At 40.1% G+C, this 14723-nt stretch overlaps 1 protein-coding gene across 4 annotated transcripts in view; it reads left to right on the top strand.

The window, feature by feature from the left end:
- The window catches only part of HOOK3 (hook microtubule tethering protein 3), a 125044-nt gene extending 110911 nt beyond the window's left edge, over positions 1 to 14133 (top strand). For 3 of the 4 annotated variants that reach the window (XM_005563239.5, XM_065519169.2, XM_065519168.2), the window contains exons 18-22: positions 3916 to 3998; positions 6036 to 6136; positions 8439 to 8543; positions 8709 to 8780; positions 13635 to 14133. In XM_005563239.5, the coding sequence (XP_005563296.1) occupies positions 3916 to 3998; positions 6036 to 6136; positions 8439 to 8543; positions 8709 to 8780; positions 13635 to 13775 (502 nt within the window). In that variant the 3' untranslated portion in view covers positions 13776 to 14133. Of the gene's footprint in view, positions 1 to 3915; positions 3999 to 6035; positions 6137 to 8438; positions 8544 to 8708; positions 8781 to 13634 lie in introns of those variants that run through there. The other variant, XR_012416407.1, reaches the window with a different exon arrangement.
- Positions 14134 to 14723: the final 590 nt, after the last annotated feature.

Below are 14723 nucleotides of genomic sequence, written 5' to 3' on the forward strand. Positions count from 1 at the left end.
CAAAAATGAGCAGGGCATGGTGGCGTGCACCTGTAATCCCAGCTACTCAGGAGGCTGAGGCAGTAGAATTGCTTGAACCCAGGAGGCAGAGGTTGCAGTGAGCCGAGATCATACCACTGCACTCGAGCCTGAGCAACAGAGCGAGACTGTCTCAAAAAAAAAAGAAAAAGACAAAAGTCGGGTGCGGTGGCTCACGCCTGTAATCCCAGCACTTTGGGAGGCCGAGGCAGGTGGATCACTCAGGGTCAGGAGTTCAAGACCAGCCTGGACAACATGGTGAACCCTCATCTCTACTAAAAATACAAAAAATAGCCAGGCATGGTGGCATATGCCTCTAATCCCAGCTACTCGCAAGGCTGAGCCAGGATAATTGCTTGAACCCGGGAGGCAGAGGTTGCAATGAGCCGAGATCATGGAACTACACTCCAACCTGGGTGGCAGAGCAAGACTCCGTCTAAAAAAAAAAAAAAAAACAAACTGCAATGGAGACCATTTTACACATCATTTTAAAAATCCAACATATTGAGTATTATTGAAGATGTTGAGCAATGGCAGTTCTCATCCACTGCTGGTAGGAGTATACATCAGTCTGCTTAGTAAACCTGAACATGCCACATATTCTGTGACCTCTCAGTTCTACTATATATATATCCTAGATTCCTAGAAATATTGTCTGTGCATACTAGGAGGCGTGTAGAAGAAAGTATAGAAGAACATTGTAATCACAGAAAAGTAAAAATAATACGCAAATGTTCACCGATTGGAAAATGATTGAATGAGGTATATTCAAACAATAGAATACCAGACAATAGGGGAAATGTAAAATAAACCATGGCTAATACATCAACACAGATGAACCTCAAGAACGTAGTGTTTAGTGAAAGATGCAAGTCAGAATAATACATAATGATTAATGTATAAAATTTAAATTGCGGCCGGGCACGGTGACTCAAGCCTGTAATCCCAGCACTTTGGGAGGCCAAGACGGGCGGATCACGAGGTCAGGAGATCAAGACCATCCTGGCTAACACGGTGAAACCCCGTCTCTACTGAAAAATACAAAAAACCTAGCCGGGCGAGGTGGCAGGCGCCTGTGGTCCCAGCTACTCGGGAGGCTGAGGCAGGAGAATGGCGTAAACCCAGGAGGCGGAGCTTGCAGTGAGCTGAGATCGCACCACTGCACTCCAGCCTTGGGGACAGAGCAAGACTCCATCTCAAAAAAAAAGAAAAAAAAAATATATATATATACACACACACACACACAATTTTGTGCAATTTAAAAATTTTTTTGCTCATAAAAAATATATATACATAAAATTTTGTGCAATTTAAATTTTTTTTTTTTTGAGACAGAGTCTTGCTCTGTCCCCAAGGCTGGAGTGCAGTGGCGCGATCTCAGCTCACTGCAAGCTCCACCTCCTGGGTTCACACCATTCTCCTGCCTCAGCCTCCCGAGTAGCTGGGACCACAGGCACCCGCCACCTCGCCCGGCTAGGTTTTCTGTATTTTTCAGTAGAGACGGGGTTTCACCGTGTTAGCCAGGATGGACTCGATCTCCTGACCTCGTGATCCGCCCGTCTCGGCCTCCCAAAGTGCTGGGATTACAGACGTGAGCCACCGCACCCAGCCTAAGCAATATATTTTTTAGGAATAGCACAAAGACAAAACCATCATGAAAATCATGAGAATGATTCAAATTCTGACTTTGATTACCTCTGGGAAGAGTATAGAGACATGCATGACTTCTAAGTTTTTGGGATGATTTTTATTTATTTTTATTTTTATGTTTTTAAATTTTATTTATTTACTTATTTTTTGAGGCAGAATTTCACTCTGTCACCCAGGCTGGACTGCAGTGGCATGATCTCGGCTCACTGCAACCTCTGCCTCCCGGGTTCAAGCAAGTCTCTGCCTCGGCCTCCCGAGTAGCTGGGGTTACAGGCCCCCACCACCATGCCTGGCTTTTTGTATTTTTAGTAGAGACAGAGTTTCACCATGTTGGACAGGCTGGTCTTGAACTCCTGACCTTATGATCCACCCGCCTTGGCTTCCCAAAGTGCTGGTATTACAGATGTGAGCCACTGCACCTGGTCTATTTATTTCTTTATCTTTTTTGAGATGGAGTCTTGCTCTGTCCCCCAGGCTGGAGTGCAGTGGCATGATCTCAGCTCACTGCAAGCTCCGCCTCCCGGGTTCACACCATTCTCCTGCCTCAACCTCCCGAGTAGCTGGGACTACAGGCGCCCACCACCACGCCCGGCTAAGTTTTTGTATTTTTAATAGAGATGGGATTTCACCCTGTTAGCCAGGATGGTCTTGATCTCCTGACGTCATGATCTGCCCACCTTGGCCTCCCAAAGTGCTGGGATTACAGGCCTGAGCCACCGCACCTGGCCTATTTATTTTTTTGAGATGGAGTCTCACTCTGTTGCCCAGGCTGGAGTGCAGTCGTGCAATCTCAGCTCACTGCAACCTCCGCCTCCCAGGTTCAAGCAATTCTCCCACCTTAGCCTCCTGAGTAGCTGGGACTACAGGCACACACCACCATGCCTGGCTAATTTTTTGTATTTTAGTAGAGATGGGGTTTCACCATGTTGCCCAGACTGGTCTCAAACTCCTGAACTCAGGCAGTCTACCCACCTCGGCCTCCCAAAGTGCTAGGATTATAGGCATGAATCACTGTGCCCAGCCAATGTCTATTTTTTAACATGGTAGTGATTCATTGGGCTTAGTTTTATTATTATTTTAACTGTTATATTGTATATGTTCTTTGTCATAGGTCATAAATGCATACAAGTCACATCCTCAAAAAATTTACTGAGAAAGAAAAAGGTTTATTAAAGCATATTTCATGCATGGAAAAGATCAGAAAGACATAAAGTGATGTATTTTTTTAATTAGTGATTTTCTATATCTTCCCATTTTTACAGCCTTTTTTCCTAGTTACGTTATATAGTGCCATATTAAATATGATAAAGGGAAAATTACACATATTATACAGATACGAGGGGAAAAATCTCACTTTCAGTTAATTATTTAAATACCTTTATATTGGAATATAACATATGAAGTACACATCTTAAGTTCCTAGATTTTTTTTTTTTTTTTTTTTTTTTGAGACAGAGTCTCACTCTGTCATCCAGGCTGGAGTGCAGTGGCGCGATCTTGGCTCACTGCAACCTCCGCCTCCCAGGTTCAAGCGATTCTCCCTCCTGTGTAGCTGGGATTTACCTGGCCAATTTTTCTATCTTTAGCAAAGACTGGGTTTTGCCCTGTTGGCCAGGCTGGTCCTGAACTCCTGACCTCAAGTGATCTGCCTGCCAAGGCCTCCCAAACCTAGGTGACCCAGATCAACATATGGAATATGTCCAGTAACCTACCAGGATTCTTCGTTCTTCCTCCCAGTAGATTGAAGGCAAAACAAGCCACACAGCTGATCTGTATCATCTTCCACTCATTTTAACATACCAACAGAATCGCACATTGTTACCCCTTTGACTTTCTTTGTTCAACATTCTGTGAGATCTATTCATGTGGTTGCGTATATCATTAGTTCATTTTTTTATTGATATGTACTATTTGTTAATTCTTATTTTTAGAACTTCATTTTTTTGCAACAAGATTTTGCATGGTAAAACCTTTGCAAAGTTATTTCAATATTCTTATTCCTAGAAAAAATCTATACCCTCTCTTTATGCAGGTCTATCTAAACTAAAATGACTACTTTTTCAAACAGAGGAATATTTTTTACTTATTTTTAAAATATATTAAATTTGTGTTTTGTCTTTTCATATCTGTTTCATATCACTTGCGTGCAATGCAAGTGTAATCCAAATATAAAGAACTTAGATCTTTAATTTGAACTGGAAAAAATTACAGAAACAGTAGTCAGTGATATTTACCTGTTTGTTACAGAGAGAAGCTGCATGAAGCCAATAATGAACTACAGAAGAAGAGGGCCATTATTGAAGATCTCGAGCCAAGATTTAACAACAGCTGTGAGTTTTCCTAATTATGATAGTTTTTAAATGGGCTTGCTGTATACTGCCATAGTGATAGTGAGTTTACATAATTTTTATTTTATTTTATTTATTTTTTATTTTTTTTTTTTTTTGAGATGGAGTCTCACTGTCGCCCAGGCTGGAGTACAGTGGCGCAATCTTGGCTCACTGCAAGCTCTGCCTCCTGGGTTCTTGCCATTCTCCTGCCTCAGCCTCCTAAGTAGCTGGGACTACAAGCGCCCGCCACCACACCCAGCTAATTTTTTATATTTTTAGTAGAGATGGGGTTTCACCATGTTAGCCAGGATGGTTTTGATCTCTTGACCTCGTGATCCGCTCACCTTGGCCTCCTAAAGTGATGAGATTACAGGCGTGAGCCACTGCGCCCAAACTGTTTATTTATTTTTGAGACAGGGTCTGGCTGTGTTGCCCAGACTGGAGTAAATGGCATGATCACAGCTTACTGCAGTCTTGACCTCCCATGCTCAAGCCATCCTTCTACCTAACCAGTCCCCCAGTAGTTGGGATGCAGGCAAGAGCCACCCTGCCCAGCTAATTTTTATAATTTTTTATAGAGATGGGATTTCGCCATGTTGCCCAGGCTGGTTTTGAACTTCTGGGCTCAAGTCACCTGCCCACCTCAGTCTCCCAAAGTACTGGGATTATAGATGTGAGCAACCACACCTGGCCTATATTAAATTTTTATTTAAGAAATAGGCTCTATTGGCTGGGTATGGTGGCTCACACCTGTAATTAGCAATTTGGCAGGCCAAGGTAGGAGGATCGCTTGAGCCCAGGAGTTCAAGACCAGCCTGGGGAACACAGCAAGACCCTGTCTCACAAAAAAAGAAAGAAGGCCAGTGCGGTGGCTCACTCCTGTAATCCTAGCACTTTTTGGGGAAGCCGAGGTGGGTGGATTGCCTGAGCTCAGGAGTTTGAGACCAGCCTGGGCGACATGACAAAAGCCTGTCTCTACTAAAAATACAAAAAATTAGCCAGGAGTGGTGGCACACACCTGTAATCCCAGCTACTGGGAAGGCTGAGGCAGGAGAATCGCTTGAGCCCAGGAGACAGAGGTTGGAGTGAGCCGAGATCTCGCCACTGCACTCCAGCGAGACTGTCTCCAAAAAAAAAAAGAAAGAAAGAAAGAAATAGGCTCTATTTATATATAGGGAGTATATAATCATCTTTATAATGTCTTACTTTCTAATTGTACTTTGAATTTTTCCTTAACTCTGTATTCTAATGAATATTATATGATGTTAAGATATTTTCATAATGTAGTTCCATGTAAGTCATCCAGACTTGTGCTTCCCAAATATTTACTCCTGTGGGTAGCTTGGTTTTGTTAATTCTTTTGTATTAATAAAGAGGTAAGAGGTGAGAGAATAGACTTATTTTTATTGTGGTAAAATATACAAAACACACCATTTTAAGCCATTTTTAGTGTATAGTCCAGTAACGTTGAGGACATTCACACAGCACAACTATTACTTTTACCTATCTACAAAACTGTATCATCTCAAACTGAAGTTCTGTATGCATTAAACAATAACTGTCCCTTCCTCCCTCTTCCCAGCCCCTGGTAACCACTATTCCATTTTCTGTCTCTGTGAATTTGACTATTCTAGGTCACTCATATAAGTAGAATCCTGTAATATTTATCCTTTTGTATCTGGTTTACTTCACTTAACATAATGTCTCCATATCATAGCATGTGTCATAACTAAGCATGTGTTATATCTATGTATTACATTTTGTTTATCCATTCATCCTTCATGGATTCTTTATTTATGTACTTCCATACTGGAGTTTTTATTTATTTATAAGAAAACATTTTTGTTAAAAAAAAAAAATCTGAATTTTTTAAAAATAAAATTATGTGTAAAAATAGACCAGTCTCTCAAAGCTGTTAACTATTTGTTATTAGTCAATTAAAATATTTTTGAAATTGTTGTAATCTAAAATAAATGTATTTATATTATAACTATATATATTATAATCTGTATATATTTTACTATGTTTCATCTGCAGCCTTAAAAATTGAAGAATTACAGGAAGCTTTACGAAAGAAAGAGGAAGAAATGAAGCAAATGGAAGAACGATATAAAAAATACTTAGAGAAAGCCAAAAGTGTAAGTATGAATTTTGTAGGCATCTCACTCTACCTTCTGATCACATTTCAGTGAAGTCTCAAATATAATGGATGGACACTACAGCAACTTCTTATGCAGAAAACTCTCAGGAGAAGAACATATCTTATAACAAAAAGAACCTGAGCAAGAAGCAGTGGTCAAAATAGGTCATTGCATGGATTACTTACTAATTACCAAGAAGAAAATGTACTTTGTGTGGGAAATGAGTGGCACTTGCCACCTTATTAGTCATCAAAATTAACAACACTAATTAGTGATAGGACAGCTGATATCCTGTGCCTTCTGATGGAGTATTGTTGTAAATAATAATTAACCTGAATTTAAGCAACCTTCTATTTCCAGTTCACAGGCAAAATAAGGTTTATTGGAACAAGCTAAATAACATATTCAGGAAACCATCAGGTAAATCCAAAATTTGGAATGGAAGTCACTGTCATGAAAACAAGAACAGGCCATGGATTGTGGGAGAGCACAGGACCCATTCTAATTGAAAAGAGCCCCCTTCTAGTTGCCGAATCAAGACATTCACCTCTGAGTCCTGGATTGAGGGTTAAGGGGGTCAGTTTTCTTACAGATAATGGTTTGTGATTATGTAGGTTAATATTCTTAATCTAAGGAGATTTGTGCTCAAGTATTTAAAGGTTCTGCGTTATGAGACCTGAATAACTTATTTGGGAGACTTTAAAATAGCCTCCCAAATAAGTAACAGCATGTGTGTGTGGAGAGAAATCAAATATGGCAACGAAGCAATTGGTGAGTCTAGGTTAAGGGTAAATGGGTTTTTTTCTTCCCTTTCAAGTTTTCTATGGGCTTGCACATTTTGATAGTAAAAATATTAGGGGAGCTGGGCACAGTGGCTCACGTCTGTAATCCTGTCACTGTAGGAGGTCAAGGCTGGAGGATTGCTTTAGCCCAGGAGTTTCAAGTCAGTCTAGGCAACATACCCAGACTCCATCTCTACAAAAAAATGTTTTAAAAAATTAGCTGGTCATGGTGGCATGCACCTGTAATCCTAGCTGTTCAGAAGGCTGGGGCAGGAAAATCACTTGAGCCCAGTGGTTCAAGGCTGCAGTGGGCTGTGATCACATCACTGCACTCCAGCCTGGGTGACAGAGCAAGGCCCTGTCTTTAAAAATAAAATAAAACTAAATGAAAATATTGGGTGGAGAAGTAAAAAGACCTTTCCCAGCAGTCCTCTAGTTGGCCAGCCAGAATCACATCCAATATCCATGCCCAAACAGGATTGCCGGCAGAGAAAGAAATGGGGCCACAGTGATAGGCTTACACACCAGTCAGGACCCTCTCCCCCAAAGTGCCTATCTGATTAGAGGCAGAAGGCTAGCAGACCAGATCAGAGGAAAGGAAAAGAATAGACCACTGTCAGTAGTGTCTGCTTTACAGACACACATCATTTAACAACAGGGACACATTCTGAGAAATGCATCCTTAGGCGATTTTGTCATTGTGCTAACATTGTAGAGTGTACTTATGCAAACCTGTATGCTATAGCTTAGTACACAACTAGGCTATATGGTATGGAGTATTGCTTCTGTACTGAATAGTATAAGGAAATACACAATGGTAAGTTATTTTTGTGATAGGACTTTTTCAGCTCCTTTATAATGTTATGGGACCACCATCATATATGTGGTTCATCACTGACTGAAACATCATTATGTGGTACATGACTGCATTTATTAATTTTAAGCCAGAATTACTTCTTATAATTGGTTCTTTATATAAGTAAAAAGTTTTATGTTTGCACAAATATTATGTACCCATAACAAATTTTTACTTTAAGTTACAACAATTAATACTATTTTATACATTTACTTTTTATTTTTTTTAGACAGATTCTTGCTCTGTTGCCCGGGCCGGAGCGCAGTGACCTGATCTCAGCTCATTGCAGCCTCAGCCTCCCAGGCTCAAGTTATCCTCCTGCCTCAGCCTCCTTAGTAATAGCTGGGACTATAGGGGTGCACCACCACACCCAGCTAATTTTTAAATACTTTTTATAGAGACAGTTCTTACTATGTTGCCTGGGCTTGTCTCAAAGTCCTGAACTAAAGTGATCCACCTGCCTCAGCCTCCCAAAGTGCTGTCATTACAGGCATGAGCCACCACTCCAGGCCACATTTACTTTTTAAAATACCCTTGTAAGATAACCTTTGATTTTTCATAAGTTTATCCTTTTATTTTAAAAAAATAGTCATTCTTTTCTTAAACGTTACGTTCTTTAAGTTTGAGACTTTTTGAATTTTTCTTTTATTATTTTTTACAGGTTATTCGTACTTTAGATCCTAAACAGAATCAAGGAGCAGCACCAGAAATCCAAGCTCTTAAAAATCAGCTCCAGGAACGAGATCGACTGTTCCACTCATTAGAGGTAATTTACTCTACTGTACAATAAAATAATTGTGTTTTGATTTTAATGTTCTGGGAGCCTTGTTATATTTTACAATTGTGTCCCTGGGTTTTAACAATTAACTTAAGTATTTTATTTATATCGAGTTATTTTATATCTTTACATATTTACATGTGCTTTTTTTAGAAAGAATATGAGAAAACAAAGAGTCAAAGAGAGATGGAAGAGAAATATATTGTTAGTGCCTGGTACAATATGGTAAGAAAATAGTACTTTGGAGCATAAAGAAAAGTTCAATGAATATGTAATACTTATTATATTCCCTTTACTGTAGAAGTCACTCTACCAAATGAATCTGAAAGTAATTGCTATCCTAATATACACTAACAGAATCTTAATGCTATTTCTGAACTGAAAAGCAAATATGAGAACCACTGTAAACAGGGTTAGAGCATTTTGAAAACATTATTTCTAGAGGATAGAAAGATAAATGTCAGTCTAATTTCTGTCCCTCAGAGACTTTATTGTAAGCGAAGGGACATTAATACTATCTAAACACAGATGCAATAGTTTTTGTTTTGTGGGATTATTTCAGTGTCTTTGCAGGATGGTATTTGATTGGGGGTAGTTTATCTCATGGGATTTGGAAAATGTTCACATTGTTAGACCCTGAACCACTGCAGATTTTGAAATTGAATATCCCAACACAAAAACTAATGCTCATGAGCATCCTGGTTGAGATGTGAATACTTATGGATTTTAAAGAGTGCTGCACTTCTTTCAGTATTTTTCCAAGACTTTCTGTCTTCCTTTTGTTTTTTGTTCTTCCCAATAAGACCACTTCTGCCTTTAAAAAATGTTAGTTGGCTGGGCGTGATGGCTCACTCCTGTAATCCCAGCATTTTGGGAGGCCAGGCGGGCGGATCATGAGGTCAGAAGTTTGAGACCAGCCTGGACAACGTGGTGAAACCCCATCTCTACTAAAAATACAAAAATTACCTGGGCATGGTGGCACATGCCTATAATCCCAGCTACTTGGGAGGCTGAGGGAGGAGAATCGCTTGAACTTGAGAAGCAGAGGTTGCTATGAGCCAAGATTGTGCCATTGCACTCCAGCCTGGGTAACACAGCAAGACTCTGTCTCATTAAAAAAAAAAAAAAAAAAAGTTGTCTGACACAAGAAATGGGACCAGATTCCATTTATTTATTTATTTACTTATTTATTTATTTTTGAGATAGAGTCTCACTCTGTACCCTAGGCTGGAGTGCAGTGGTGTGATCTCAGCTCACTGCAACCTCCACCTCCCGAGTTCAAGCAATTCTTCTGCCTCAGCCTCCCAAGTAGCTGGGACTACAGATGCCTGCCACCACGCCCGAATAATTTTTGTATTTTTGGTAGAGGTGGGGTTTCACCATGTTGGCCAGGCTGGTCTCTAACTCCTGACCTTGTGATCCACCTGCCTCAGCCTCCCAAAATGCTGGGATTACAGGCGTGAGCCACTGCGCCCAGTTTCCCCCTCCCCAGATTCCTTTTAACATCCCCCTGTGACCCTGTAGCTCTGTTACTGGCACAGTACCATTGTTTTTGTTTTACAGTTATAATTGATACTGCCTCTTAAAGGTTAGTGTCCCTGGCCTCTGAACACTGTGATTTGATCTTTGTCAAAAATTCATTAAATTTCATTATATATTATTTTCACATCTGTATTTGCCTTGGTCAAAACTGCATATCTGTGGCTGGGTGCAGTGGCTAATGCCTGTAATCCTGACACTTTGGGAGTCTGAGGCAGGCAGATCGCCTGAGGTCAGGAATTTGAGACCAACCTGGCCACAACATGGTGAAACCCCGTCTGTACTAAAAATACAAAAATTAACCAGGCATGGTGGCACGCGCCTCTAGTCCCAGCTACTCAGGAGGCTGAGGCACGAGAATTGCTTAAACCAGGAGGCAGAAGTTGGGATTGCACCACTTTACTCCAGCCTGGGTGACAGACTAAGACCCTGTCTCAAAAAAAACAAAAACTAAAAAACAAAAACTGCATATCAAAGATTTTATTGCAATTTAAAAACCAAAGAGGAAATCATATCAGAGTTAGAATACTATTATTGACAAATATAGGTCATGCACGGTGGCTCATACCTGTAATCCCAACACTTTGGGAGGCCAAGGTGGGCGGGTCACCTAAGGTCAGGAGTTGGAGACGAGCCTGGCCAACATGGTGAAACCTCATCTCTACTAAAAATACAGAAATTAGCAGGGTGTGGTGGTGGGTGCCTGTAATCCCAGCTACTCCGGAGGCTGAGGCAGGAGAATCCGGGAGGCGGCGGTTGCAGTGAACCAAGATCACACCACTGCCCTCCAGCCTTGACGACAGAGCGAGACTCCATCTCAGAAAACAAACAGATACAGATTTCTTGAAAATTAAAATTCAAAAAATAGAAAAAATAAAACTATATATTTAAGGACATTCTCTGGGAATTAGTCCTGACTTTTAAACTATTTTGTCTCTTCCCTGTCCTCCTGGAACCTTAGTGTTAGCAATCTGGGAGCTCTGCATTTCAGGCCTTATTAATAATTTCATATTACTATTACTATGTTTTGAGACAGGGTCTCACTCTGTCGCCCAGGCTGGAGTGCAGTGGTACAATCTTGGCTCACTGCAACCTCTGCCTCCCGTGTTCAAGCAAGTCTCTGCCTTAGCCTCCTGAGTAGCTGGGATTACAAGTGACTGCCATCACGCCCTGCTAATTTTTATATTTTTAGTAGAAACAGGGTTTTACCATCTTGGCCAGGCTGTTCTTGAATTCCTGACCTTGTGATTCACCCGTCTCAACCTCCCAAAAGTGCTGAATTACGGGCATGAGCCACCCCGCCGAGCCCAATAGTTTCATATTCTGGATTGATTTTTATGACTTCACATATTGTGTTTCTTATGGAACCAGATTGATTTATTCTGTGAAGTGATACTAAAGAATAGTCCTAATTTTTTTTTTTTTTTTGAATGGAGTCTCGCTCTGTCGCCCAGGCTGGAGTGCAGTGGCATGATCTCGGCTCACTGTAAGCTCCGCTTCCCAGGTTCATGCCATTCTCTTGCCTCAGCCTCCGGAGTAGCTGGGACTACAGGCGCCCACCACCACGCCTGGCTAATTTTTGGTATTTTGTTTAGTAGAAACGGGATTTCACCGTGTTAGCCATGATGGTCTCGATCTCCTGACTTCATGATCCACCCTCCTCAGCCTCCTAAAGTGCTGGGATTACAGGCGTGAGCCACCGCACCCGGCCAGAATAGTCTTAATTTTTAACTTAGAGAGTGAAGGAATAAATCCAAATAGACTCCCAGAAGTTACGTTCAGATAAGTAAACCATCATGCTTACATTCAGAAAGTTCTGCATCTCAGGTAACTTTAAATGGAAATGGAAATGATGAGTGCAGGGAAGAGATATTAAGTAGCTCAGGGAATGCCCTTGCAATAGATTGAGGTCTTTAACCTGTGTGAAGAATTTGGATAAATTGCTTGAAATGTGAAAGTGGAAAAATCAGAATATTTAAATAAAATATAAATTTTAATATATGTAGCCAAATGTATAAGTTAAAGATTACCAATAAACATTTGTCAATTTTATTCAAAACTTTAAGTGCTCTGATTTCAAATTGAGTTTAAAAACATGTTTTAGATTTTTCTTATTTGGAAAATATTATGTATTTGGATTGATAGGATAGACTGAAATTGTATTAAAAATGCAAAGCTGAGGTTGGGCGCATGGGCTCACGCCTGCAATTCCAGTACTTTGAGTCGCCAAGGTGGGAGGATCTTTTGAACCCAGGAGTTCGAGACCAGCCTGGGCAACATGGCAAGACTCCGTCTAAAAAAAAAAATGAAAAAAGATAAAATAATGCAATCTTCTTGATTGCTTTTTTCTTCCTTGCTGCCAGCTTCTACTTATGCCCAGCAGTTTACTTGCATTCAGTCATTAGTGAGATTAAACAACAGCTCTTTCATTTTTGTTGTTGTTACCGTTTTTGAGCCAAGGTCTTGCACTGTTCCCATGCTGCAGTACGGTGGTGTAATCACGGCTCACTGCAGCCTCAACCTCCTGGGCTCAAGCAATCCTCCCACCTCAGCCTTCCAAGTAGTTGGGACTATGGGCATGCCATCATGCCCAGCTAATTTTTTTTTTATTATTTTAGAGAGGGGGTTTCTCACTATTTTGCTAAGGCTGGTCTTGAGCTTCTAGCCTCAAGTGATCTTCCCAGCTTAGCCTCCCAAAGTGCTGGGGTTACAGGCATGAGCCACTACCCTGGCCATCTCTCAGTTCTTAATGTTTCTCTGGCTAGGATTCTTCATTGTCTTATTAAATGAGTACCAAAAAACTGCTTTTTTCCTGATCTACTCATAGACTTCTGCCTTTAGTAAGTAGTGTTATTATCATATTCTTGTCATTCCTCCACAGTCAGGGAGTGCCCTGCAGGTTTCCTCCCTCCTGTTAAAGTGCTTTAGGTCCAGCAGTTGCCTCCTCTCCCTTCTAAGCTAGTAGGCGATCCTTCTCCTGTCTTCAAGAAAGACCCCCTTCTCTCGTTTGGGCCCTCTGTTGTGGACTGTAAGGAAGTTTTCTTAATTTGTTTGAGAATACAAGTCTGCCTTGAAGTGAAGAAAAACAGCATGGTGGTATGTACAGTACCTAGTGTGGCTTTCCACCTAAAGAAACAACACAAGCATTTGTGTTTTTCATTCTAAATAAACCCTGTGATTTCCACCACCGGAGTGAATCAACTGCTACCAATCATGCTCTTTTCCTTGGAAAAAAATCACTTTTTACATTTAATTTGAAAGGAAGTATGATTGAGTGTGGGTAATGTCTGTCTCTATCATCTCCTGTATTGTTTGTTGTAAAATCAGACAATTAAGCCTGAATTTTTCCAAAAGAAAATTTGTGCCTAACTGTGGGAACTAAAATGCCTCTATGAGATTTTAATCTATAGTGAGTAGTATTAACATTCCTAATTGTGCTTTATGATACAGTGTAACAAATTTTGCATGATGAAATTTTATTTTGTGAAAGTATGTTCCACTATTTTTTCATTGATTCCTTTTTTTATTTTAATGTTGCAGGGAATGACTCTGCATAAAAAGGCAGCTGAAGACAGACTGGCAAGCACAGGCTCAGGGCAGTCGTTTCTGGCAAGGCAGAGGCAAGCGACCAGCAGCAGAAGATCGTACCCAGGCCACGTGCAGCCGGCCACAGCAAGGTAGAGAAGTCCTGCTGCTCAAACACAGACCCCTGCACCCACAGCATACTTCTGTTACACACAACAACATTTCAGGAAACTCAGCCAGCTTACTTTTTGTTTCTCTTCTGTGTCAATACTTAGTGTTTCTCATTTTGAGGACTTTTTCTCTCTCCCATATCTTTGTTTTAGTTTGTTTGGTTTTTATTTTGTAGTCCTTTCAGTTCTTTTTAATGTGCCAAAAATTTGTACATGTTCAATTAAAAATGTTGTATAATAGTGTAATACTTTTCTTTGTATGAAAATGTCCTCTTCCTCAAAGGTGTAGGATTTGTAATAAATTAGATTTTCTGCCAATAATTGATAATACAATTTATATTCTTTATTGTGCCTGTGTGTTACCATGCTTTATAAGAATGTCTTTGTTTAAAGGGAATTAATCTTTTTATGATGTATTAATCTGTGTTTTCAATTGTTTTCCAAGTACAGTTCAAATAACTTGCATATTTACTATACAAAATGGTTGACAAGTGTTCTTTTTGCAAAGACATAAATACATTGGCAGAGGTGCTAATCACATCTTCCCTAAGGCACCTGGTAGAATTATTTGAGGAAAAAACGAGTTTTCACATTGTTTTATAGGAAATTAAATTTGTCCAAAGATTTGGAGACTATTTTTAAAACATAAATACATAAAATTTCATTATTTCCTGCTATCTTGTTTGCTGGCAGAAGTGAATGTATTGGTGAGGTTATTTTGGGATAAATTACAAAAGAAAAAAATCAGGCACTGCATTAATTTCTTGTTGTTGTTTTGGAATATCTTAGTAACTGAGGATCATTTTCTAGCAATGTGGTTGACATACCTTCAGTTGCTCTCCACATCTAAAAGAGTTTTCTTTCATATATGTACAAGTTATTGGTAGTCTTATTTTTGGGCTGTTTGTTGACTTATGCCCCATGTGTTTTACTT

Source organism: Macaca fascicularis, chromosome 8 (genome assembly GCF_037993035.2).
Source record: "Macaca fascicularis isolate 582-1 chromosome 8, T2T-MFA8v1.1".
NCBI lineage: Eukaryota > Metazoa > Chordata > Mammalia > Primates > Cercopithecidae > Macaca > Macaca fascicularis.